This window comes from Delphinapterus leucas, chromosome 6 (genome assembly GCF_059928025.1).
Source record: "Delphinapterus leucas isolate spDelLeu-1000000601 "Yukka" chromosome 6, BTC_Dleu_Yukka2, whole genome shotgun sequence".
Taxonomy (NCBI): Eukaryota; Metazoa; Chordata; class Mammalia; order Artiodactyla; family Monodontidae; genus Delphinapterus; species Delphinapterus leucas.
Window position 1 is genome coordinate 54,574,671 of NC_143134.1, and position 27,887 is coordinate 54,602,557.

Here is a 27,887-nt window from a genome sequence, read left to right on the forward strand (position 1 = left end):
TGTGTACTGGCAAGAGAAATGAGTTCAAGGCCATCAGGGAGAGAATACCGGGCACTTTCAGACACAGTGGGGGAACAAAGCCCAGAGAAAGACTGACCAGTAGGTTCTTTCTGGATCAAGATCCTTGAACTGGTACAAAGACAGCCATTTGTTAATAGTTTTCCTTTGAGGAAATGCTGAGTTGCAAACAAGATGAGGGAAAACACTTTTCCCACAGCAGAAGCAAACACACCCGCACACTTCCAAGGTGGTTCTGGAGCACAGCACATGTCCACGAGCCTCAGCACACAGGAACACGAGGCGGTTAATTTACTGGCAAAGCAGGGCCAAGGGCTGCTCATACGCAGCTTGGTTTCGGGGAAATGATTCTACCCATATCACTTAAAGTCTACCCAAACAGTCTATCTCATGAGTGCCCCTAAGTGAAAAATGCATCGTTTGGTGCATTTACTCTTAGCACTGCAAGCTGCAAAAGGGGAAAGCTGGTTGGAAAGGCATGCATATTGAAAACTTTAGTAATGTGTCAGATGGCCTTCTATTACGATTCTAACCATCTCTACCAGTAATAGGTATGTGCGTTAATTATCCAGGGCCTGACAGCATCTCACAGATGGGAAGAACTTAATATTTTTCTTTCCCTTCATAATTATCCAGAAATAACTTGACTTCATGTTCAAAAGACCAGAGATGACCAGATAATAAACATTAATACTTCACTGGGGAAAGGGAAATGAGCAGGGATGCAAAGTACAAAAGCAGTGAAGAAACCACCACAAAGGGGACAAGATAGTTTTAAGTACACATCAAAGATCATTACCATCAATGACAAAAGGAACTAGGAAAAAATTACATCAAATTACAGGAAGAGCTGAATAGCTGAGGTCTTCTACCCAGGGACAGCCCTTCTCTGGACTGTGCTGCTTATTCAGAAGTCTGCATACGAACTGATGCTCAGTAACAGATTCCGGGGCAAGCCCTCCCAGAGGGTAGCAGTTGTTTGAGCTTGGTTTCCAGCACTCCTGTGACTGTGTCTTCCTTCCTGTTATATTTTCTGGGAGTAGTATGGCAACCAGCTTTGAGGGGAGTCAAGCTGGGAGAAGTAAAAATGTTAAGAACTAACCCAGATGAGGGCAGTGGTGACAGATGACAGGGTGGATTCAAGGCACACATGGGCACGACTTAGAGACCGACTGGATGTAGGGGTGACAGATCCACAGCAGTGATCACCCGGTAGATGGCAGTGCGATGGTATTACCAACTTAGCAACTTACCAAGTGGAGCAGAGGGAGCTCGAGACGGGGGAAGGTGTGGGGTTAGAAGACAACCAAGGGGGAAAATTAATGAAGTGTGAATTACAAAGTGTGAGGTGTCTTTGGGACCTTGTCCTGTATCTAGGAGCCAGTGTGGATCTCAAGGTGGAGGCCAGAGCTGGAAGTCCATGTGTCAGGAGTGGTTGAGGTCATAGGGTTTGCAGATGAACCTAATTCAAACCCCACAGGTCCCACTTATTAGCAAATGACCAATATTTCTGAGCTTAAGTTTCCTCAATTTAAACTGAGGAAACGACCCATATATGTGGTAAATAGGGTTAATTGATTTGTGGTACTTGGTAGGAACTCAAACATTGGGAGCTTACAGCATTTTTTAAATAACAGTAAGGATGTAAGGTGAGAAGGTAGTTTGCAGAGCAGAGTTAACCTCACACAGGGAACAGTTGCTCCCACTTCAAGGACAGCAGCAAGATGACAAAGAAGAACAGGGATGCAAGTAACTGGTGAAAGGGAGGGTGAAGGAAGATGGCGAGTTTGTGCCTAATACCATCTGTTTTCTTGTAAAGAGGCAATGTTCTCAACCAAGAGCGAAGGATATGGGCAGGAAGCTGTGAGAGAACAGAAAGGGTTCAAAGTAGCTGCTGACAGGAATGGGAGAAAGAGCTAAGCAAAGGCTTCCTGTATAATTCTTTATCATAAACCTCCATTTCTATTGGTAAGAACAAACCCCGTGCCCAAGAGGCTGAAAGACTGAGAAACTGACATCATTACACACCTCAACCTCTAGGCCTACCTTCCAAGGATGGCTAAGAACTTTGCACTGTAAAACCCTAGGGGAAGCCCAAGGCAGGGCTATGTCTTTGGGAGAGGGAAATAAACTGACATCATCCCTTACCCCTGTGGTTACAGTGGGACTTTCCTGATGAGTAAGTGTGCATCACCAGCCAACGCTCATCCCAACCCCCAACCTCTCCCGATTCTAGCGAGAAAATAATTCTCTTAAGAGGGTGGGCATCAGAACTCTCAGGAATCAATCCAACACCCTCATTTAGCAGATGAGGACACTAAGTGACACAGGAATTCGGGGGCAGAGCCAGGATACAATTTTGGATGTCCTCACTTCCAAGCTGGGGCTTCTTCCACAACATTCTTTTAGTTGAACATAACCAGGGGCCTCAGGCCAGTGTGTTAACAGCATTTTGCAGAAAACACTTGGCATTAGGAATTACATCCTGCCTTTTTTTAAATCTTAATTTTTTGGCCATATTTTTCTCATTGCTAAAAAAACAAAAACCAAAATCCCCCAAACACCTTAAACATTCCTGATAGAGGCCGCTATTAAAAAGAAAGAATCTTATTCTCATCCTTACAGATGTTACCCAGCTTCACCTTGAGATATTTCTGGTAGTGACAGAAGCGGTTTAAGGGACCCTACTAGTATGCATCTTTTTTTTTTTTTCGTGGTATGTGGGCCTCTCACTGTTGTGGCCTCTCCCGTTGCAGAGCCCAGGCTCCGGACACGCAGGCTCAGTGGCCATGGCTCACGGGCCCAGCCGCTCCACGGCATGTGGGATCTTCCCGGACCGGGGCACGAACCCGTGTCCCCTGCATCGGCAGGCGGACTCTCAACCACTGCGCCACCAGGGAAGCCCTTTTTTTAACTTAATATAATGTGGGCATCTTTCCAAACACTCTGCATTATCTAATTGTTCCTTTCATAAATATGGTGAGGGACTTCCCTGTTGGCACAGTGGTTAAGAATCTGCCTGCCAATGCAGGGGACACAAGTTCAATCCCTGGTCTGGAAGATCCCACACTCTGCAGAGCAGCTAAGCCCGTGGGCCACAACTACTGAAGCCTGCGCGCCTAGAGCCTGTGCTCCACAACAAGAGAAGCCACCTCAATGAGAAGCCCACGCGCCGCAACAGAGAGTAGCGCCTGCTCAACACAACTAGAGAAAGCCTGTGCACAGCAACGAAGACCCAACGCAACCAAAAATAAATATATAAATAAAACTAATTCTTTAAAAATAAATAAACAAACAAATAAGGTGAGTTGAATTCCCTTCAATGATGATACTCAGGATTGATGGTGAAAGGAGAAAGGTCATATGTGGAAGTTGCTAGAATCTCCTGCCCATGTGTACCTTCCATGGCATGGAAAGTTACTAGTCTAGGGTGGAAGAGAGGCCATATAATCAGTCCCCACCCCCCACAGACAAATGAAGTTCTAGGAGTATCTAACAACAACTGGGTCGACAATGGAGGGTATGTGCAACAGAAGGAAAACAGGAAGAGACAACAAAATGCCTCATGCTTTGAAAAAAGCATCTACGGGAAACAGTGTTGCTTGCTCTATAATAGCAAAAATCTCATTAGAAATCACTTCTATACTCCACTTTATAATGTATCATCCAAGTCAGGCCTTAAAAGTGGGGTGGGATGCGAGGGATGGTTATGTCTTTACCTGCAAGGCTGAAAAGCAAAAACAAAACAAAACAAAAGCCAAGTAAATGCATAGTTATGCCTCTAAATTTCTAAGTCTTGTCTCAGAATTTGGTTAGTCTTATATGGAGCCCTCACCAAACCACAGGCAGGGAGGATCCAGCTTCATAAAACACCTACCACTGATCCTGCTGGGCTCAAAGGAGGGAGGTGCTTCTACCAGCAGGAAGGGAGGTAACAGCAGAACCACTGAGCAAGTAAAGCCGCTGGCTGTCCCAGCTGCTTCCTGGACAGTGGCAAATAGATACAGGAGATCAGAAGACACAAGGATGCAGGCAGGTATAAAGCACAGTAGAGAAACAATTTGAAAAGCCTTAGTGGAACCCTGAGAGTAGCTAAGCTTTCAGATTTCTGTCTCTGTTTCATGTGCAAAGCCAGATTATGGGGAGAGAATCAACTTGGATTCCCTATGAGGTCTTTTCTCTCCGTCACTCAGACAGTCTTGCTTCCCCACCAGAGACACTGTGAGAGCCAGATGTACCCTGCACGGGCAGAGGTTTGTACCACAGGAGAACTACCCCAAATTATGAATCTTGGGAGTGTCTCCCTTGTAAGATTCTTTTAAAGTAGAAATAGCCTCACAATCCTAAAACAGATGAAAGGTCAGACAGACACATTCTCTCCCCAGTTCACATGGACTGTTTAATAATGGGCAAGAAGCAGAACAAGCCCCATTCTTAACCATGTTTTATCATGAATTGCCAAATGACTTATGGCTCTGATGGTGGGGACCTCCACCAAGTAGAAGAAAGGGATTAATCAAACCCAGTGGGCTTCCCTGGTGGCGCAGTGGTTGAGAGTCCACCTGCTGATGCAGGGGACACGGGTTCGTGCCCCGGGCCGGGAAGATCCCACATGCCACGGAGCGGCTGGGCCCGTGAGCCATGGCCGCTGAGCCTGTGCGTCTGAAGCCTGTGCTCCGAAATGGGAGAGGCCACAACAGTGAGAAGCCCGCGTACTGCAAAAAAACACAAAACAACAACAACAACAAAACCAAAAATCCCCCAGTATATCAGGAGGCCCAAAGCAGGCACTGAGGACACTTACTGTGGGCGAGCCTCTTACAAATTCTTGGTATAAATTACTATTTAAAATTTTTGGTTTGTGAAGAATATTGCACATGGGATCCAGGATAAGGGAAGAGTCAGGAAACCTGTCACTGTGCAACACACATGGGAAAATGACCAGAAAACACATTCTTTCAGCATTTAAGTTCTAGATCCACATACATTTTCCTTTCTACAGCAGCCCTAATCACAAATGAAAGATTACTTTCACTTTAAATATTAGCAAAGGTTATTTCCTTGCATGTTTGAGAAACAGATGAAAGGACTGAGTACACACACCCAAAAATACTGGAACCAACTCCTCTCCCCACCTGTCTGCTGTCCTGATTTCTCCAGGTCAGCCACACCCAGGATTCCCCTTTTCTCATGCCGAGGCTTTCAAGTTTTCACAGGTTGGAATGTAGCATGAGCAAACCCAAAGATTTTCAGAAGAGAATGATCTTATTTTCCTAAAAGAGCTTTCAGCCTGTCAGACACCTTCAAGGGTATTTTTCATTTTTAGCTTATAGGCATCTAATCATTTTAAAAACAACCATAAAAATCAAAGCTACCTGTCACTCTTAAATCTTAATGACTTCTAAGTTATGCATGGCATGGTTGACAAGCCAGGTTGGTGTTTTTTCCCCCTATGCTGAGCACTGAGGGCAAAGAAAGCAAGATGCTCTAGTTCTGCCATCTATTAAAAAAGAATAGCCATACTATTCCATTTTGATTCTTTATCACAAATGTATGTCAGGGAGATTAAAACAGTCCCTCTAGTCTTGGAAGACACTTTAGGATGAGGATATTTTTTCTAAGATGATGTGCTGGCAAAGTTATAGCAGTAGTAAGCAAAAATGTGTTTCCAGATCAATCCCTGGAGAAGAACCCATGGACAGTGCAAGGAAAAGGAGCTTAAGTGACAGAATTCAACCTGTAATTTTGAAGAGAGGACCATGGCCCACATAGGTAAAGTGATCTGCCTGAGGCCAAACAGAGCCAAGATGACCCTTCTAGAGTTCAGTGCTCCTGCCCCCACAGCTCTAATCCTCTGTGCACCTCTGCAGGATGGTGCAGTCCTATCAAATATTCTGGGGCTGTGGTTACAGCTATGGGCACTGAGGCTGTAAACAGCAGAGCCTGCAGCTCACCATTCATGCCTGATGACAGGACTAAGTGGAGGTTCAGACGCCTGCCTTAACACACCAGAATTTAATTTGTTAAAATAAAAAAGTGCTGTCAGTACAACACATGTAGGGCATTTCTCACAAGGCAAAAAGTTCTGATTCTCCTCTCCTGTAAGACATTCTCAAGCCTGGGTAACAGAAACCACATAGCTCAAACAGCAGCAGTAACACTTAGAAGATGCTCTCCAATAGCAAAATAATGCAAGGCACATATGTAATTTAAAATGTTCTAGCACCCACATCAAAACAGTGTAAGAGAAACAGGTAAAATGAGTTTTAGTACCTTATGTAACTTAATATATCAAAAATGTTATTGTTGCAATGTATAATTGATACAAAATTTGAGATTTCATTCTAAATGTTACTTACTTAGGGGATCCTCCTTTCAACAGACCTTTTTTTCTGTTTTTACCAAGTGATGTTAACTGGCAGACATACTCCAGCCCAGACTCACAGTAAAGGCATTTATTGGGTAGGTACCACAGGCTAGACCCATAAAAGGCACTCGCTAGGGACTCAGAACTCCCAAGGCAAGACTAAGGAGGCAGGTTATAGCCATGGCACATAGAAGAAAACAGACACCGGAAGATTTTAAGGTCACACAGCTAATAAGTGCCAAGGCAGAAAGAAACCAGATCTGATGGCAACGCCTGTTCTCTTTCTATTCTCTTTGTGCCCCACCTGCTTTCTTGAGAGCCAGTATGTGAAACATTTACATTTACTACACGTGAGACAAAGATCTGGGAAATGCAACAGTGTACAGTTACACCACGTAAGTAACAAATTAATCCCAGGCTTAGTATCCAAGCCAAACTTTTCCTTCCAGTACCATCTACCATACTTTATAAATCCACATCATTCTAGAGTTTTGTGCACTGCATTATTAAAAAAACCACATTGCACCCATTTTCTTAGGTCATTACCCCCAAACACATGTCTTTGACGGCCATAGAGATTTTGATCAGGATGTCCCCTAAACACAAACTCCAGCCTCCCTCTCCCTTCGAACAATCATGTTCATTCAGTCACTCAAAAAATACTGACTGAGCAACCACAGGCCAGGTAGTATTGTGGGTGTTGGGGATAAAGTGGCAAACAGGACATATGGGGTCCATGCCCTCACACGGTTTACATTCTAGAGGGGAAGATGAAAAACATATAGTGTCAGGTGCAGAAAAATGATAGGAAAAATGAAAGGGGAGGGGCACGTAATGATTTTAGTCTATCCTCATTATTTATTAGGTTGAACCACATGAAATTACTGATATTCAACCATTTCTAGCTTACAGAACAGGCAATTTCATTTGGTTCAAGCTAATAGCTTCATTTCATCAGGTAACATTCAATGCTTCTGATGGACTAGGGAACATTTAAATACCTGAAAAGCAGAAGACACACAGAACAGGACTGAATAAACCTTCCTTCCATAACAGTCAAGGTAGGAGAGGCGTTGGGTACAGCGAGCCCAGAGTTAACAGACTGGAAGAGTAGGATGGACTGAGGTGATGGTCAGGGTGAATGGATGGGGGACACTGATAGGAGATACCAAGTGGTTTACCCTCTGTGGTACTTCTCCCCACCACTCTGGCTCAAGTAGCAGACTGCAGTTACCTGTCTCCATCCAGAGCATTCTGGGAAGTGGTTACTTCCCCCAGGAATGGGAGGTGGGGGCAGCAGGAGGATGGGATCCCTAGGAGACCACCCCTTTTCTTATGACTTCTTCAACTACTTCTAAATGCAGAGAAAGCCCAGGATCTTGGCAGTCCATTATTGTTCAATATTTTGGTAAAGGAACATTATAGATTCCTTGTGCAATTAAGTAACAGAAAATCCCTAGCTCAGGAACCAACTATTGATCTTAACATCACAAAAAGACAACCAGACATTACGTGCCTCCTGATATGATGCAGAAAGATTCTCACCAAGAATTCAAACCTGGTTCCGATCAGGCCTCCCGAGTTAAGCACTGGTTTACGGTAAATAGAGGGAACAGGGGAAGACACTAAATGAGACTTAAGGATGCAATCAGTAAAATCCAGCATGTGGGGAGACTATAGGACAAAAAAGAAAAAAGGCCTTCTCTGGACCCTCATTTCAACAAACCAACTACAAAAAAAAAGTCTGTGGGACAATAGGGAAAAAGAGAACACTGCCTAGACCTCTAATACTAAGGAAATATTAAGTAATTTGTTTTTTAAAAAGTTCTTTTAAAGTTACAAACTGATAAATGTTGAAGCTGGGAATTAGGAACTTGAGAGTTCATGATGATTCTTCTATTTTGTATCTGTGGGCCTGTGTCCCCTTTCCCACAAGTCCCCACACATTGTCCACTTGAGCTGAGAACGATTGTACAGGAGGAGCCTGAGCATTTTAGACGACTGCTCACCTGTCAATGAACTGATCAATAATGACGATATCGCCAGGCTGAATCTCTTCCTTCAAGGAACCGCAAGCTGTGGTCACTATGACATGTGTACAGCCCTCCTCCTTCAGAGCCCAGATGTTCGCCTGATAGTTGACTTTTGAAGGCATGATGGTATGCTGCCTCCCATGCCTAAGGAAAGAGAGTAAATATATTAAATATGGTAGAGGAGTGAGCAGGGCATTTTTTTTTTTTTTTTTTTTTTTTTTGCAGTACGCGGGCCTCTCATTGCTGTGGCCTCTCCCGTTGCGGAGCACAGGCTCCGGACGCGCAGGCTCAGCGGCCATGGCTCACGGGCCCAGCCGCTCCGCGGCATGTGGGATCCTCCCGGACCGGGGCACGAACCCGTGTCCCCTGCATCGGCAGGCGGACTCTCAACCACTGCGCCACCAGGGAAGCCCGAGCAGGGCATTTTTAATACTCTTGGAAAAGAAAACTCATTTACAGCAGTGCCTTCCAGCCCTTCCCACCAAAATGCTTTCCTTGGCAGAGGAAGAGTGAGAACAGGCCAGGCAATAACCAGCCTACTTTAAGTATAAACTATGTGGTTTTAAAGTGCAGACTCGGGACTTCCCTGGTGGTGCAGTGATTAAGAATCCGCCTGCCAGTGCAGGGGACATGGGTTCGAGCCCTGGTCCGGGAAGACCCCACATGCCGCGGAGCAACTAAGCCCATGCGCCACAACTACTGACCCTGCTCTCTACAGCCCAAGAGCCAAAACTACCGAGCCCACGCGCCTAGACCCCGTGCTCCGCAACAAGAGAAGCCACTGCAATGAGAAGCCCGTACACCACAATGAAGAGTAGCCCCTGCTCGCCGCAACTAGAGAAAGCCTGCACGCAGCAACGGAGACCCAACACAGCCGAAAATAAAAATAAATAAAGTGCAGATTCAATGTACATTTCATAGTTTACTTTCCTATCAAGAGTAGGTAAGAGCTTACTTAGAATTCACTCTCCAGGAAAATATGCCATGTCTATCCTGTGGGGCACCAACACCCCAGAATCTGAGGCATCTGGTCTCTCATAAGCCATGACACAGAAAACAAGAGGTGCCAAGGAAGAAACACCCAAAATAGAAACTCAAGTTTCCAGTCTAATCTCTCTATTCTTTTCTGCCTGATCACCCAAAGAAATTAATGAAACATTTAAAATATTAGATTTCCCAGTTGTTTATGTTGACATCAGCAGGTATGGTCCAAGAATGGATCACCTCACTCATCATTACTGTTATGGGCTGAATTATGTCCCCTCCAAATTCTTAGGCTGAAATCCGAACCCCCAGTACATCAGAATGTGACCATATCTGGAGACAGGGTCTTTAATGAGGTAATTAAGTTAAAATGAAGTCATTAGAGTGGGTCCTAATCCAACACGAATGGCGTCCTTATAAAAAGACACAGACATACACAGAGAAGAACATGTGAAGATACAGGGAGAAGACAGTCAGGTACAAGCCAAAGAGAGGGGCCCGGAACAGATCCTTCCCTCCCAACCTCAGAAGGAACCAACCCTGCTGACCCCTTGATCTCCGACCTCTACCCTCCAGAACTGTGAGGAAACAAATTTCTGTTGCCACTCAGTCTGTGGCACCTTGTTATGGCAGCCCCAGCACACTTAACACAACCGCTAATGATTTCGTGTCACGCTTCAAACAAAATACAAACACTCTGCCATGGCGCTCGTATCATCTGGGCCCAGCCTACAAACAGCAACGTCAGTCCTTACCTTTATCCCTTCCCACCGGGGCTCAGCCTCACTGGCCTCGCTGCTTAGCTCCCACATCACCTCCCCAGAGGAGTGCTTTCCACGACCACTGCTTCTCCATCACATCACTACCCCCTGACCTTATTTTTCTTTCTGGCACCTATTGGCCACTCAAACTATATATTTCCTTCTCGGTGTCCATCCTTCCCACTAGCATCAGCCCTGAGACGGTGAGGCCCTTATCTGTCTTCCCTGCTGGTACCTAGAACTGGACTTGCCATATGAGTAGTTCAATCTGTTGGATGAAAAACTGAGTACTTACACACACACTCTTTCCCCCATCTCTCTCACACACCCCCACACACACACCCAGTGTGCCAGGAAACAGCCAGTAACGGGAACTTGATTTCTAAAATTATTTTTAAAACTTCACACGTTAGAGGGTATATTTATAAGCAGTATTTCACAGAGAGTTAAAATTATCCTGAGCTGTTTGAAAAAGTACGAACATCACAGGTAATGTTCTGCCACAGGAAGGCTAAGTGTCAAGAGACCAGTGGTCTTCACATGTGATAATATAGGAACAGGCTTTCAAGGAAGTAACAACACACAAAAATCTCACTTTGTACGATAATGATTAAAAGTTTGGGCTTTGAAGTAAAACTGCCTGGGTTCAAATCCTAGGTCTGCCACTTACTAGCTGTGTGACCTCATCAAAATCACTCAGCTTTCTCAGCCCCCAATTTTTTTTTTTGATCTGTAAAATGGATAATAAAAAACCCTGCACCACAGGGTTGCTATCCAATATCCCTTGTATCATTCCATATTGATATTTTGAAATAAACTTTAATGTCTCTTCTTCACCAACAACAGAATTAAGAATATGGAAATAATTTGTACATAATTGCAGACAAGCATTAGCATATGAGGGTTTTTACCCCAAGGTCATAAACGACCTCTCAGAAGGTAGAAGTCCATGAATGCCCAGAAAGTATGGTAGTCCCCGCTTATCCACAGGAAATGCGTTACAAGACCCCTCTGTGGCTGCTTGAAACTGCGTATAGTACTGACCTCTATATATGCTATGTTTTTTTCCTATACTAACAGGTGGGTAGTGTACACAGTGTGGATATGCTGGACAAAGGGATGATTCCTGACCCGAGCAGAGGGGGTGGGATGGCACAAGATTTAAAACTTATGAATTGTTTATTTCTAGACTTTTCCATTTAATACTTTTGGACCACAGTTGACTATGGGTAACTGAAACCGTGGATAAGAGGGGACTACTGTACATGCATTTTTTCTAAGGCTGGTCTCCAAATCTCTGATTAGATTTTCAAAAGAAATTCACATATCAAAAGGAGTTAAGAACCACTGCATGAAGTGGTTCACAGTCCGACACACTTCATTTCAGCTGGCAAGAGTATAAAACCTTCACCATGGGGCTACAACACGAACCATTTTCTCTTACAGTCTGGAAAAAATTAAGCGTTTCTCCAGCAGTGACCACAGACCAACAAAGAAGGTTGCCTGAAATCAACCCTATGCGACCATCTAGAACTAAAATTTAGTTTTACTGGACTCAGCAAAGCCACTTCCGTTTCAAAAATGCAGTGTGGCAGACAGACCCTAGGGTGGTCTTCATTTTCATGCTCTGAATAATTCCTTCCTTCTCGACTGTGGGCGGACCTGAGATGCTTCCAACCAACAGAACACAGCGGAAGGTGCTGGGAGTCACTCCCATGATCAGGCCCCAGCCTGCCAGCATGCAGTACCTGGCCCTCCTGCTGGCCTCGCAGCAGCAAGCTGCTGTCTTGTGAACTGCCCACGGGGAGGGCCACAAAGCAGGGAACATAGACAGCCTCTAGGAGCTGACGGCCTCAGTCCTTCAACCCTGAGGAACTGAGTTCTGCCAACTCCTACATGAGCTTGAACGAGGACCTGGAGCTCCAGATAAGAACAAGCACTTAAATATACCCATGTGACACAATATATACTTGTGTGACCCTGAAGAGGACCCAGATGAGCTGTGCCCACACTCAGGTTACCTGGAAACTGTGGGATAATGTATGCTATTTCAGTCTGCTAAATTTGTGGTCATTTGTTATGCAGCAATAGAAAGCTAATACATGCAGTCTGACTAATTTCTAACTGTGAAAAAATGACTTGCTCTTCTCTTTAGGGAACAGCACAAGCCTTGTCAAGGCAATAAGGGTGTAGACACCACCGAGAACCCACTTCAGTGACCCGAAACCCACTCCCCACAAATCTAGAACTATTACTACACAAGGGGTCATGAATGAAGCAGTTTTTCTTGATCTTGTTAACTAGAAGATAAAAGACAGAAAAGAACAAAAGAAAACATTTCCTCTTGCAGCTAGAACTGAAAGCAGAGCTTCAAGTTTAGTCAAATCGTTGCATCACTCATTGGATTGTTCTAAACATTTTCTCAACCTAAGGGGGGATAGGCAAGATCTTTAATCTCCAAAGTCAGTAAAACCTACCCTGAAACTGTAAGTGATAAAGATGACTCAGATGCTATGGCTCCACCAACACATTAAAAACTCATACCTGCATCATTACTCTTTTCACAATTTAAGTTAAATTTAAAATGTTCTTTAGTAGTAACATTCAAAAGCTTGAAATACGTTACCTTGCAAGGAGGACGCAATCAACATTCTTTATTTTCCCCAAAATTAAGGCATCAGAAGGCTGCACACAGTGAAAAATGGTTACAAGTCAGTGATTTAAAAACACATATAGAAACAATCAAAAAGCTGCCATTTCAATTGTTCATCTGTAGTAGGATTCATAGAAACTTGGGGTCTGAGGGTATATTTCAAAGAAGTAAAAGAGTCTAGATTTGATGGATCAGCTTAGTCACTCAATATTTACTGAACCCTCTCTACCAGTACAGAGATTCGTAAGACTTAGAAGCATGCGTGGGTAGGAACCATTTAGTAAGATCTATTTGTAGCAAGCACCCCTGGGGACTCTGACGCCACACTGATCATACACAGATGTGTCAAGGCTATTTAGCAGGTTCAAGAACAGGTGTGAGAGTGGAATGCAAAAGGAATAGGAGGCCCCTATCAGGGAATTTAAGAACTCAGCACTGGAACCGTTTGCTGTGTTAACCAGGTCTAAGAAGGCCACAAGATGACCTCTGGTAATGGAGGAAAAAGTCTGAGAACCTAGGAGGTTAAGAAAACATGAGGCTAAGAAGTGAACAAGCTGACAGCAGGACTTGGAGGATACCGGATCAAATCTAAGGACTTGGCTGAAAAGGAGGGTTTGGTTGGGATTGCCAAATACAGGGATCTTCATAGGAGGATCAGAGGAACCACAGTATTTGGAAGTAGCCCTATGGAGTTAGGAGAAGGCAGACACCCTCACCCTAGCTGGGAGAACTAAACAGCCTCCTTTTAATAGAAAAGGAGGAGTGTTTTATTTCCAATTCAGTTATGCAGTTGTGTTCTCATTCCCCCAAAATCCCCCTTTGGGCCAGGGCTTACTAAGAAAAGGCCATTAGATATTTCCTCCCATTTGTTAAAGACTGTGGTATGACCGATAGGCCCCAAATTAGAAGCTGATTTGAATGCAGTGATCTGGAGAGTACAGTTCCTGTGTTTGAAATGAGCATCTGGCTTCTAGGGATATAATTAAGAAATTATTTGTACACATTTAAAAGCCATGTTCTCAGTAGTCAAGTCCAAGGCAATCTCAGGGATACTGTCTCAGTTGGCAGAGCCCAGTAACAGAAACTCCTGGCCTCTCTCAGCCTGGGGCAGGCAGCCCTGTGCTGCCAAGACAAAAGCAATTTAAAAAAATTTTTTAACTTAAAAATCAAGCCAGCAAGGAGAAAGAAAAAAGCTAGTATGTCTCCACTAACTGGATATTAACCTTGCCAAATGGAGTGTCCACATATTTTTCGGTTCTTCCTTCTAAGATTTCTGGATCATCCAGGCCTGTCCCACCAATTATTCCAATCTGAAGGAGACAATAAAAAGATATCACATTTGATCAGTTTGCAGTAGAAACAAAATCATTATTTTAAGCAAATTCGTTTATCCATACTCATATGCTCTTCTCCATTCCTGGTAAGCCCTAGTTATCTTAAAAATCTGAACATTCCTGAAAAGCAATCATTTATTCAGCAAACATTCGAAAGCCTTCTATATTCCAGAAATAACCAAAGCATGAGTCACCTTTTCGGACTAAATCACATTTTTGCTGACTATCTAAATAACAAATTAGCATGGAAACGTACTTCAACTAGTTTAAATCATAAAGCCAAACCTAAAAATAGGTAAATATGGTTGGAGAAAGTACTTTCTAACCAATTTTATTATCTCTACTAAATGCGTGATGGAATAAATGTTCAAAAAACAACTAGGATAGAAAATATTCAGCATTTCCATTTGGTAAGGATTTCTCCTCATTACTGCACTTGATAAAGAAACGAGAGATTTTCTTTCCTATGCCACTAAAATCAGAGCTGTAAGGGATCACAGATAGAGGAATCTGGAATAGCATGAAAAGTTAGCCTCTATATTTATGAACTCCAACTGTCATTCATATACATGTAAATGTAAGTAATTCAAAGGTCTGTAGTTCCAAATTATTTTCAAGTGTCTTATTGCATTTTCCAGACATTAACTTAATTGTCCTCGTCTTCAGGAAGTAATCTGAGTCTAAAAACCCTGATATTAACCTATAGAGTTAATCTAATTTGATGATTAAGACACCTGAACAAAAACAATTACAAAGGTAACTAAATATATTAACTAAACTGTTAACTAAAAATGAAATAACTGAAATCATTAGGAAGGTTTCCCTGAGTTGATACTTCCTAAAGGAAAAATACTATTTAAATTGTCAGCAACAGGCTACAGAGATGAACTAGAAACCTAATAAAAAGTCACCTGAGCATTTTTTTTCAATGAACAGCTTTAAATCTATTGTCACTTGAGTAAAATTTCTACTCAGCGGAAGTAGCTCCTTGAGAACAAAACTCCAAAGTTAAAAATTAACTGAACATCTGAATTAAATAATTTTGAGATCAGGTTACACAGTTGATTTATACTAGTATGTGGTAAAATAGTTACCTCTCTGGCCCTATTTCCTAGAAAAATAAATCAACAAAATAAGAAAAAGGGCGATTGAGTAAGATTTTTACAAAGAAAGGCAGGTTACATGATTTAGTACTTGGAAAGCATCCCACGACTTCAAGTGGCTAAACCAGTTTTTGAAGTTGCTGCCACCTTGTGGTACATTGTTGAAACCACAGCAGGTTACATATTCTACAGCAAGTCAACATTTTTCTTTGTTACAACTTAACATTGTAGGTAAAGACTAATCAATACAGGACTGCAGTTTTCAAATGAACAGAAGTGTTCACTTAAGTCAGTGGGTTTAAATTCATTTCAGTTCAGTAGAAATTTTTAAAATCGCACTATTTTATGAAATCCTGACCCATCCTCTAGCTGGTGTCTTTATTTTATCATTTCACGTAAGGCCGAAGCACCACAGATCATAGTTGGGATGGGGTAGGGGGTGCAATGAACTGTCCAGCCCATGTCATCACCTCAGACCGCCGAAATGAGTTGCTGACTTTGAAATTACTCTCAGCCTACCCTCTGGGGACTCTACTACTCATGGAAACGTCTGGTGTTTTTGCTTCCTTTTTTTAAAAAAATACTACCACTCTGACTTGGCTGTTTCTGGCCGTTCCCCTGGGCCATGGCATCTCGCATTCTGGATCTAACACTGGACTCAGACTCGTATATACAAAACAAACCAGACTTGGTTTTGAAACCACCCTCTGTTTAGGCAAGCCAGCCCAGCCTCACAGCAGTGAATAAGAAATGCCAGTTGGGGTCTTGCTGAAGTTCAGTGCCCTGGAGCCCACCCTCAGCAGCCCCAAACTTCAGCCCAAACCACTCTGGCTGCATGATGACCATGCACTGGGTAGCTGCTAACTCAGCCCTCAGTGAGGAATATTTAGTACTGGGTGTGAAAACAAGAGCCGTTACAGCTCATCAGAAAGGCCAGGATGTGTTCTCTGGCACTGGAGTTATCTGCAGGAGAGCCCGTCCAGTCAAACTGGCTCAAGTTGTTTCTCAAAACCCATATCTTGAAAGGGACACAGGACAAGTGTAGCAACTGAGTACAGCCACACCAGGGAACTCAATCCCTAACCTTTTTCTTGCTGCAGACGGAGGCCAGCAGTGCCAAGATATGGCAATGTCGCCACCTGCTGGCTCCATGGTAAAGTATAACTATGGGACGAAACTCCCAAGCACCAGTGGCCTGTCATTCCCCTCCAGCCTCTAAATTCAAATGGTCAACTCAGTACCTGCCTTGATAAAGTAACTGTGTCTTTGCATTTACATGTCACAGGCACTGTGGCCAAGTTCTCCAGGGGCCTTACCTCATTTAATTTTCACAACCACCCTGTAAGATGGGCCCTATAGTGTAACACCCATTTTATAAAAGAGGAAAGAGAAACACAAAACTTAAAAGAAATTTGTCCAAAGAGCAAATTATAAAGAGCAAAGCTGGGATTGGAACCCAGGTCTTTCATACTCAACCACTATGATGTACTACCTCCCAGTATCCCCTGGAATCCTTGATAAACACCACAACCTATTAGAAATTTGTCTCCATGTTATGAAGAAACTGGTCCTCAGAGTTCAAGTTCTGGACCAAGGTCACAGAGCAAGCATGGAAACAGCAACTCTGGGCACCTGAGTGAACCACCTTGGAAGGGAGGGGGCTGTCCATGCATGATCTCATGCATACTTACCAGGCTTCCTAGGCCAGAGGCATTGCCCTCAGTCCAAGCAGTCCTAGGAATGCTTAGGAAAAGTGTTCAAGGTCTGAGATGGAATTTCTGGGCCAATTCTGCCCAGCCAGGACTTCTTCACTACACAAGATAAAGTTCTGAAATAAGGACCCCCTGGTCCATCAAGGCCATTGCTAGATTTTAACAGCAAGTTGATTCATCCCACACTTTTCCACTTGCAGACCACCAAGTCAAACTCCTCAAAAAGAAGAGATGGTTTGACTTCCTCTCTGAGACTGTGTAAGCATTTTATCTAAATGTTGGCTTACCCAGCCAGAATGGTTACTTCCAACGATGCCAAAAGGGTTCACACCAACCCCTACCCTATGTCCACTTCCCCTGGTACCAGCCACAGGAGATTTCACATACCCCACTTGGTTTCAACAGCCATTCACCATCACTTTATACTACATGGAGGAACCTAGCACCCCATGAAGTGGAGAATTTCATTCTTTTCTTATGGCTAATATTCCATTGTGTATATATACACCACTTCTTTATCCTTTCGTCTGCTCATGGGCACTTAGGTTGCTTCCATCAACATTTGTTATTTGTAGACTTTTTGATGATAGCCATTTTGACAGGTGTGAGATGATCTCATTGTGGTCTTGATTTGCCTTTCTTTGATGATTAGCCATCATCAAAGGGCAGGATTTGACTGTTTTTGGAAATAGGGTCTTTGAGAAGGTAATTAAAATTAAATGAGGTCTTGGTGGGGGGAGTGCTAATCCAAAATAACTTCAGGTTCAGAACATCTGTAGTTTTTAATTTAACCAACCTCTCCTTGCAAAGTCAAGATATTATTCTAATGGGCAGACACCCTCTTTGAATATACAGTTCACTTCCCGAAGTGGTCAGTGACTTTTTGAGGAGGATTTTCCTCAAAGCTTACTGTACTCTGTAGCACTCTCCTTCACTTGTGGAAGAACATAGGATTCTTCCTGGTGCTCCTCCTGGGTCAGCTGCTGGATACTAGAATCCCCAGGGGAGCTTTCAGTACCAAAGCCCAGGTCCCAGATTCCAGATATTCTAATTGAGCAAGACAGAGTTGTTATTTTTCTTAAAGCTCCTCAGGTGGTTCTAATGTGTAGCCATAATTGAGCACCCTTGCTCTAGGGCCCAGATCATCAATTTCTAAAATCTGGGCTAGCTGAGCATCATAGGCTGAATAATGGCTCCTGCAAGAGAGCCTGTCAGCATTCTAATTACGAGAACCTGTGCATGTTACCTGTGTGATTAATGATTTTGAGATGGGGGCATGATTCTGGATTATCTGGGTGGACCCTAAATGTAATCACAAGGGTCCTTTTAATAAGATCGAATGAGGAAGAAGGCGATGTGATGATGGAAGCAGGGGGAGAAAAGGCGATGTAATGTAGGGCCCAGAGCCAAGGAACGCTGGTGATCTCTAGAAGCCGGAAAAAGCAAGGAAACATTCTCCCTTAGATCCTCCAAGAGGACCTGCCCTACTGACATCTTGATTTTAGCTCCATAGGACTCACTCTGGACTTGTGACTGCTAGAATTGTTAAGCGACTACACCTGTGTTGTTCTATGCCATCCAGTTTGTGGTGGTTGTGAGAGCAGCCAAGGAAACTAGTTCACTAAGAAACACCTGAGGAACTTGTTAAAAATGCAGATGCCCAGCCTTTTCAAAGCTCCATGGCCAATGGTTATCACATTTTAGCGGGTACCTGAATATACTGAGGCTCTTGAAAATCCAATTTGCTGCCCACCTCCCTATTTCAGATTCAGCAGGATTGGGGAAGGGCCCAAGAATTTGCATTTCTAACAAATTCCCAGAAGGGTGCAGATGCAGCACAGGCTTTGAGAACTACTGCTTTAGATGCTTTTGAGGCACAGACTAGAATACCATGATTATAATCACAATCAAAAAACCTTCCTCAGGGATTTCCCTGGTGGTGCAGGGGATAGGAATCCGCCTGCCAATGCAGGGGACACGGGTTCAATCCCTGGTCTGGGAAGATCCCACATGCCGCGGGGCAACTAAGCCTATGCGCCACAACTACTGAGCCTGAGCTCTAGAGCCCATGAGCCACAACTACTGAGCCCACGTGCCACAACTACTGAAACCTGTGTGCCTAGAGCCCGTGCCTCACAAGAGGAGCCACCTCAAGATGAAGCCCGCGCACCACAATAAAGACCCAAAGCAGACACACACACACACACACACACACACACACACACACAAACCCCTTTCTCAAAGTAACAACAGCAAAAAAGCCCCCATCTCTGTTTTTCTCTGCTGCTCAGGACACCAACCTGGCTACTTCTTCATCTCCTCACCAGGCGGTCTCTGTCTCAGGGATTTATAGCCCACGGGTCCTCAACCCAGTGCTGAGGCTCTCCTGAGAGGTGCCTGGAAATCCACGGGGAAATTTCTGGCTGCCACAATGACTGGAGGGAGTGCTACCAGCATTTTGTGGGGAGAGGGGACCCAGGATGTGTTCTATGTCCTACAATGCTCAGGACAGTTATACTAAGGGAGGAATTGTCGTACCCCAAATGGCATTGTGTCTCTAGGCAAAAAATGAAGGCTCATTGGTCATTTGGTTTCTGACTGGGGCCTGTGGGTTGTCCACCAGTTTCTGAAGGTCACTCAAGGACTTTCAGTGTGAAGGCCTTTGCTGGCCGCACTCAGCCATCGAAAAGGAGAGTTTCAAAGGCCTGTTCTCCACAGTCTAGACTTGCCCATCCCCCTTAATATTGATACCATTTTGTTTATAGCCCACTACCCAACTATGATGGGACCATATCCCCTCCTTGTCATAGCAACCATGTAAACAAGAGTTATTTTTAATCCCTCAGAGTAAAAGCTGGGCAGCTGCCTAGGGGAGCCATGGCCCATTACAGGAGCCCTCTGGAATGCCAGAGATCGGTTCAGCCCTCTGCATGGCCAAGCATGCCACTGCCCGTGGCTGTTGCCGGAGGACACTGTCTCCCTGAGGTCCTCCCAGACAGTGGCTGCTACTAATACTATGGGAGAGTATCCACTGGGCATTCGGCAGGCAGCTTGCTTCATGAAAACACTCTACACTCCCCCTTCCTTAAGGCTGCATGACCTTTGTCAACAGAATAAAACAGGGCACAGGGACCACATGTCAGATTTCAGAAATGGCTCACAACAAGTAGTTGGTGGAATGCCAGGCTCTAGGCCAATTCTATCACTACCTAGGTCCAACTATAATTCTGGACTCCTTAGGTGACCTTTCTGGGCCTCAGCTTTATGTCCACAAAAAGAGGTTTGTGTGGTTATATGGTCTTAAGGAACACTCCAGCTCTATATTTTATGATCTGGGGATAGGATATGGTTTCCATTAGCTTATTTTGCTCTGGACACTAGCAGTTCATGTTTTCTATATAGGATGTTGCCTCAGCAGTCTGGCAGAAGTGGTGTAGGAATCATGGATTTGCAACAGCAAAATTATCACCTGTTCTAACCCCAAAGAGAGAAATCAGCAGGCAGGCCTAGCACTATTTGTACCTATTAATTTTATATTCAGCAGCTGGCCAAGAACAAAAATGTACATCATTCAATATTTACATCAGGGCTCTGATCACAGTGCCCATTCTGCACTTAAATGCACTGCACTAATTTTACAGGGAAACTGTGGTAGGGAGAATGCAAAACCAGGTTAAAGTGAGACTGTTTTAAATACCACCGCTCTCTATTTTTAATGTCACTTTAAGTGTATTCCTGTAAAGGAAAGGCAATAGTTTCCTGCCTGCCCACTGAAAACTGTGGCCTCTCATAATGTAATTTTTGGAGAAAAGATGTTCAAAATTAATCTCATCTCCCTCACTTAGAAGCACTACCATTTAATAAGTTTCAGCCATGTGCTAGAAAGACAATACAATTCTAACGTCCCAGCAAACCCTGCAGTAATGTTCCCATTTTACTGAAATGAAAAAGAGCTTCATAAAAATTCTGCTTTGTTCTCCATGACTGATAAGGAAGAGGCATTCTACAATATTTGTTTAATGCAAGATTCTTTTCAAAATGGCAAAGGGAATACAGTATCTAAATGTGACTGCAACTCTCCCCAACCCACCCCCTGACATCAAGTGTCTGAAAGCTGCAAGGGCCTACTAAGCTAATCACTCTGGTTGATTACACACTGATCTCAGAGATTTGCCTTCTTCAGGGGGAACTGAACACAAAACGCGGAGTCAAGAGAGAGACTTGAAAGGCGACGGGCCTTCCTATCTCACGACCAAGAATTTCTAAAGCCAAACAAGTCAACTGAGTTTTTAGCTGATCATAAACAGCCTGGAAGAGATCTTAACTTTGATCCTGTTTATTTCTGTGGACTGTAATTCTACAGTCTCTCCCTGCCAGACATCAACCAGGAAGAAGTGCGTCAAAACCCCAGGGAAACTTGTTGCAATCCTCGGAACTCGTGCCCTCCTCCGGCCAAAGCTCCCACTGCACAATGATGCCTTGTACCGAGACCTGTGAGGACCAAGGGCACAAGGAAACTGATCCCTAACTTTCAAGGTTGCCAACAAAGCAGTTTAAAGCCAGAGGCCTCCAAACAGAGAGTGGCCCAGCATTCCTATACTCCATTTCGGTGTTGTAAAAAACTCTCAAGAGTTCCTAAAGCAGAGAAGGCCTAAGTTTAGAACACACAAAAAAGCCGGAAGCTTGCAAAAGAGCAAGCATGCAGTTTTCCCACGTGGGCCGCGGGCAGAGAGCCAAGTCAGAGCGGAAGCTTTGAAGTCGGTCAGGGCTCAAGGAGCCCGTCTTAGCGGTTGCAGGTGCCCACCCACCTGGCACACCCGCTAGCCCCTGCCAGACGCATCTGCCCAGAAAGGTGCTCGGGAAGGGTTGGGCGCGGGCGCAGCACCGGTCCGCTGTCCCTCTCTCTTAACTGCTTGCCTACCCGCTGCGCGCTGCGGATGCAGCTGAGACCAAAGGTTGGGGGACGAATCTGCAATTGTTCCCTCTCCCCCGCTCGCCGCCCCTGGGCTAACCGGCCTCAGACCCTCCCCGCCGCGGCGGGGGCGCACTGGCTGGGCGCGCGGCCCAGAGGCGCGGTCCCCCCGAGCGGGAGCGGGATCGTACAGGGCACGGAGGACCGCAGCATCCGGAACGACTAATCTCACCTTCACGGCCGCGGGAGTGGCACCTGAGGCCATGGCTGCGCGAGGAAGGAGCGACGGCCTCGGGCGGGGTGGAGACGTGGAGCGGCGGAGCGAAGCGGTTTCAGGCGCTGGGCCCGTGGCCGACCAACGAGGTCCCGGGGGCGGCTGTGGCTCCTCCTCTTCCTCCCCGGGACAGCTGGATTGGCTGCTGGTGTGGGCTCTCCCCCGCCACCCCCCACCTCAATTTGAGGTTCCAGTGTCCCGCCCCGTTTGCAGACCTTTCTGGTTCTCCGTTGATTTTTTTTCGACCCCCAGTTATAACTAACGGGCTCATGATAGTGAGAATAATGGAGACCGCTGATTGAGTACTTATGTTGTTCCAGACTCTGTGCTTTGCACTTTAATCAGCTCCGTTAACCATCACAAGAACGCTACAAAGAAAGAAGAGCAGCACTCCCGGCTCCGCCTCGTCTCAGCTGCAAGCTCGGCCTTATCTGTAAAACCAGGCCCATTCTCGGTGCAGAAGTTCTCGCGGGAGGGAAAATCGTGGAGAGGAGGGAACAGGCTCTTCGCCAAGGTTACCTCCAGCTGCTAACGCGGGGCGGGGCGGGGCGCGGTTGGCTCTTCTTATCACCGTGACCCAACCGGGGGTTTGCTCCTTTCTGTTAATTCGTGGGGGACAGAGCAGGGGAGGGGTTGACCGAAGACTCAGGGATGACAAAAAGAAAATAAACAGAGTAACGTGCTGCTGGATAACCTTTCTGACCTACAAACTGGCTGTTTGAGGTCAGGCTTTCAAGGGGATAAAATATTACCTAACTCCCAGCCTGGGTCAACAGGGCCGGGGCCATCTTTAACCTTACCCACACCAGCCAAAATCCAAGCCAACTAGATTCAGAATCCAGACTCATGTCTTCATCACTCAACACTGGCTGGTCACCCACCCCCCACCCCCGTTATACCAGCCCTTCACTGGGATAATCCCTTACTCTCAAAATCCCCATCCCTTCTCTACTGGGATAATCCAATTTAAACTCCCTGGATGGATTAAACTCTTCAACAAAATGCTGGGTGACAGTGATGTTCTGATATACAGAAACTTTGCAGATTACTCTGGGGGTGGGAGAATGGCTGTGGAAGGGTAGACTTTCCTCTTTCCCTATAGCAGTAAAACACTGAAACACGATGCAAGCATAATTTCATTCAAAACATCACTGGGTGCTTCCTGTATACTGTTCACTTAAACAGTAAAGACTTTCACTCTCTCCTTATCATTTGCTCTAGGTTTAAATTTTCTTGCAATGTAAATTTTCTTCTATTTCTTTTAAGTCATAAAATGAAATAGCAAAGAATAAAAGTAGAAGATTGGGGTGCTCCTTTGAAAGAGCAGGAGGCTGGGAGTTCCTCCCAAATGTAGTTTCCTAGGAGCCTGTCTGCTGCTTGTCCTATTGTTGGTAGCCCACTACTCAGAGGGGAACCATTGCAGGGACACAGATACTTGGGTTTTATGGCTGCTTCACAATTAGGGGATCTTGACCAACTTATGTGCTTTAATGTGACAAGCAAGTCCAGTTTCTACTCAGCACCGCCTCCCTGAGGAGAGTTAGACCCTGTAAACAAGTTAAATCCTGTAAGCATTACAAGACCCCTAGACAAAGAAGGAGTTGGAAACCTGGAAGGGTTAAAAACAAAATTCAACTGAGTAAATTGGAAGTCTGACTAGCTTTATTAGGCAATTCATAAGGGCAGCATCCCACCTAGCTAGAACTAGAGTGCTCTCAGAAGTGTTGTACACAATGGAAGGTTTTTATAGGAAGAAGGATGGGGCAGGGAGCTATTAGCAAAAGAAAAGAAATGATTATTTTTAGGCCAGGATATCTTTTTGGATGGAAAGGACCAGCAAGGGTTTTATCATGCATATTGCCTCTTCTTCCTCAGTAGTGGGGGAGGGGAGGAGGGAGAGATGGATGGAGAGGACCCTTGTGACAGATTACCTCATTGGTGCTGATCAGAAAATTTCAAACTATTTCTGAGGAAGGTCGAAACTGCGGTTAGGTTAGGTATTGAGTCTAAGTTTGGTTTCATGGGCTTTTAGCACAAGCAAGTGATGCCATTTTGGGCTTGTGGTTTTCTTTTTAACAGGGCTAAACTGGACTTCTGGACTTTTCTACTTTAAATTTCAGGACAGGGCTCAAGCATTTGCTCTTGAACTTGTGATGTCTGTGAAGGGAACAGTGTCCCAAGTCTGGTCTGGTTTTTTGAGTGATGTAATTTATAAGCCATTTCTGGGAAGAAATTAGCATTTCTAGACAAAATTTAAACAATTTTTTAACTTCTCAGAAAACAGGCACCCACCCACCAGCTGACTGTAAGGCACTATTTTGTTCTTTGTGTATGGGGCATGGAGTTCAAGACAAATTGATCCCCCTTCCAAGGGGACTCTAGCAGTTTTCATCATTATGCATTTTGAGAAAAGAGCATACAAATATTAGAAGCATGGGACTGGCCTGCTGTAGGTAATTTGAACTGACAACAACCGCTGTAGAGTTTTCTTAATAAAAGAATCGATTTTAGAAGAACATGTCAAATTAAGTTTTCAGAAAGTTAAAAACATTCAAACAAATAAATAGTTGGCACATGTCAGAGATGTATTTAACTCATTAATAAAGGAACCAGCAGGATGACAAAGCTGATTCAAAGGAGGATGTAAGATGCTGCAACAGCAGAAAAGAGAATGTTAGAATAAGATGGAAAAATTAGATACAAAACTGGTATATATTTTACAAGGCAATAAAACTCTAGCCTTCGGGGTTATCATGTCTGTGAACAGATACCACCTGCATCTTCAACTTCGAAAAAAGATTGTCACTTATCTATCTTAACAAGCAAGATATCTACCACCAGAGTCTGAACGCTTATCAGTAAGAAACAATAAAACAAAGTTACAGCACTTAGGTAAAGGGTCTGCAAACCTTGCCTACAAAGAGGCAAAAATTGAGGAGTGTGTGAAACTCAAAAACATAAACAATATCTGATTGAATGAGCCTGGCTGTATTCCAGTACAACCTTATGGATGCTTAAATTTGAATTTCATATACTTTTCACATGTGACAAAATACTAATCTTTATTATTTTTTTAAAATCTTTATTGGAGTATAAATGGTTTACAAGGGTGTGTTAGTTTCTGCTTTATAACAAAGTGAATCAGTTATACATATACATATGTTGCCATATGTCTGCCCTCTTGCGTCTCCCTCCCTCCCACCCTCCCTGTCCCACCCCTCTAGGTGGTCAGAAACCACCGAGCTGATCTCCCTGTGCTATGCGGCTGCTTCCCAATAGATATCTATTTTACATTTGGTATTGTATAAATGTCCATGTCGCTCTCTCACTTTGTCACAGTTTACCCTTCCCCCTCCCCATATCCTCAAGTCCATTCTCTAGTAGGTCTGTGTTTTTATTCCTGTCTTACCGCTAGGTTCTTCATGACATTTTCTTTTTTCTTAAGTTCCATATATATGTGTTAGCATACGGTATTAGTCTTTCTCTTTCTGACTTACTTCATTCTGTATGACAGACTCTAGGTCTATCCACCTCATTACAAATAGCTCAATTTCGTTTCTTTTTACGGCTGAGTAATATTCCATTGTATATGTGCCACATCTTCTTTATCCATTCATCCGATGATGGACACTTAGGTTGTTTCCATCTCCGGGCTATTGTAAATAGAGCTGCAATGAACATTTTGGTACATGACTCTGTTTGAATTATGGTTTTCTCAGGGTATATGCCCAGTAGTGGGATTGCTGGGTCACATGGTAGTTCTATTTGTAGTTTTTTAAGGAACCTCCATACTGTTCTCCATAGAGGCTGTACCAATTCACATTCCCACCAGCAGTGCAAGAGGGTTCCCTTTTCTCCACACCCTCTCCAGCATTTATTGTTTCTAGATTTTTTGATGATGGCCATTCTGACTGGTGTGAGATGATATCTCATTGTAGTTTTGATTTGCATTTCTCTAATGATTAATGATGTTGAGCATTCTTTCATGTGTTTGTTGGCAGTTTGTATATCTTCTTTGGAGAAATGTCTATTTAGGTCTTCTGTCCATTTTTGGATTGGGTTGTTTGTTTTTTTGTTATTGAGCTACATGAGCTGCTTATAAATTTTGGAGATTAATCCTTTGTCCATTGCTTCATTTGCAAATATTTTCTCCCATTCTGAGGGTTGTCTTTTGGTCTTGTTTATGGTTTCCTTTGCTGTGCAAAAGCTTTGAAGTTTCATTAGGTCCTATTTGTTTATTTTTGTTTTTATTTCCATTTCTCTAGGAGGTGGGTCAAAAAGGATCTTGATGTGATTTATGTCATAGAGTGTTCTGCCTATGTTTTCCTCTAAGAGCTTGATAGTGTCTGGCCTTACATTTAGGTCTTTAATCCATTTTGAGCTTATTTTTGTGTATGGTGTTAGGAAGTGATCTAATCTCATACTTTTACATGTACCTGTCCAGTTTTCCAAGCACCACTTATTGAAGAGGCTGTCCTTTCTCCACACTATATTCTTGCCTCCTTTATCAAGGTGACCATATGTGTGTGGGTTTATCTCTGGGCTTTCTATCCTGTTCCATTGATCTATATTTCTGTTTTTGTGCCAGTACCATACTGTCTTGATTACTGTAGCTTTGTAGTATAGTCTGAAGTCAGGGAGCCTGATTCCTCCAGCTCCGTTTTTCGTTCTCAAGATTGCTTTGGCTATTCGGGGTCTTTCCTGTTTCCATACAAATTGTGTAATTTTTTGTTCTAGTTCTGTGAAAAATGCCAGTGGTACTTTGATAGGGATTGCATTGAATCTATAGATTGCTTTGGGTAGTAGAGTCTTTTTCACAATGTTGATTCTTCCAATCCAAGAACATGGTATATCTCTCCATCTATTTGTATCATCTTTAATTTCTTTCACCAGTGTCCTATAATTTTCTGCATACAGGTCTTTTATCTCCTTAGGTAGGTTTATTCCTAGATATTTTATTCTTTTTGTTGCAGTGGTAAATGGGAGTGTTTTCTTGATTTCACTTTCAGATTTTTCATCATTAGTGTATAGGAATGCCAGAGATTTCTGTGCATTAATTTTGTATCCTGCTACTTTACCAAATTCATTGATTAGCTCTAGGAGTTTTCTGGTAGCATCTTTAGGATTCTCTATGTATAGTATCATGTCATCTGCAAACAGTGACAGCTTTACTTCTTCTTTTCCGATTTGGATTCCTTTTATTTCCTTTTCTTCTCTGATTGCTGTGGCTAAAACTTCCAAAACTATGTTGAATAAGAGTGGTGAGAGTGGGCAACCTTGTCTTGTCCTGATCTTAGTGGAAATGCTTTCAGTTTCTCACCATTGAGGACGATGTTGGCTGTGGGTTTGTCATATATGGCCTTTATTATGTTGAGGAAAGTTCCCTCTATGCCTACTTTCTGTAGGGTTTTTATCATAAATGGGTGTTGAATTTTGTCAAAAGCTTTCTCTGCATCTATTGAGATGATCATATGGTTTTTCTCCTTCAGTTTGTTAATATGGTGTATCACGTTGATTGATGTGCGTATATTGAAGAATCCTTGCATTCCTGGAATAAACCCCACTGGATCATGGTGTATGATCCTTTTAATGTGCTGTTGGATTCTGTTTGCTAGTATTTTGTTGAGGATTTTTGCATCTATGTTCATCAGTGATATTGGCCTGTAGTTTTCTTTCTTTGTGACATCCTTGCCTGGTTTTGGTATCAAGGTGATGGTGGCCTCGTGGAATGAGTTT

The 27,887-nt window shown here is 43.8% G+C and overlaps 1 protein-coding gene across 1 annotated transcript in view; it reads right to left on the minus strand.

Moving 5' to 3' along the window:
- Nucleotides 1–22,270, minus strand: part of MTAP (methylthioadenosine phosphorylase) — a 38,921-nt gene extending 16,651 nt beyond the window's left edge. Inside the window, exons 1-4 of the mRNA XM_022551559.3 lie at nucleotides 22,110–22,270; nucleotides 14,040–14,126; nucleotides 12,790–12,848; nucleotides 8,395–8,562 (exon numbers count right to left, since the gene is read on the minus strand). Of these exons, the coding sequence (XP_022407267.1) occupies nucleotides 8,395–8,562; nucleotides 12,790–12,848; nucleotides 14,040–14,126; nucleotides 22,110–22,142 (347 nt within the window). The 5' untranslated portion in view covers nucleotides 22,143–22,270. The remainder of the gene's footprint in view (nucleotides 1–8,394; nucleotides 8,563–12,789; nucleotides 12,849–14,039; nucleotides 14,127–22,109) is intronic.
- Between the last annotated feature and the right edge of the window lie 5,617 nt (nucleotides 22,271–27,887).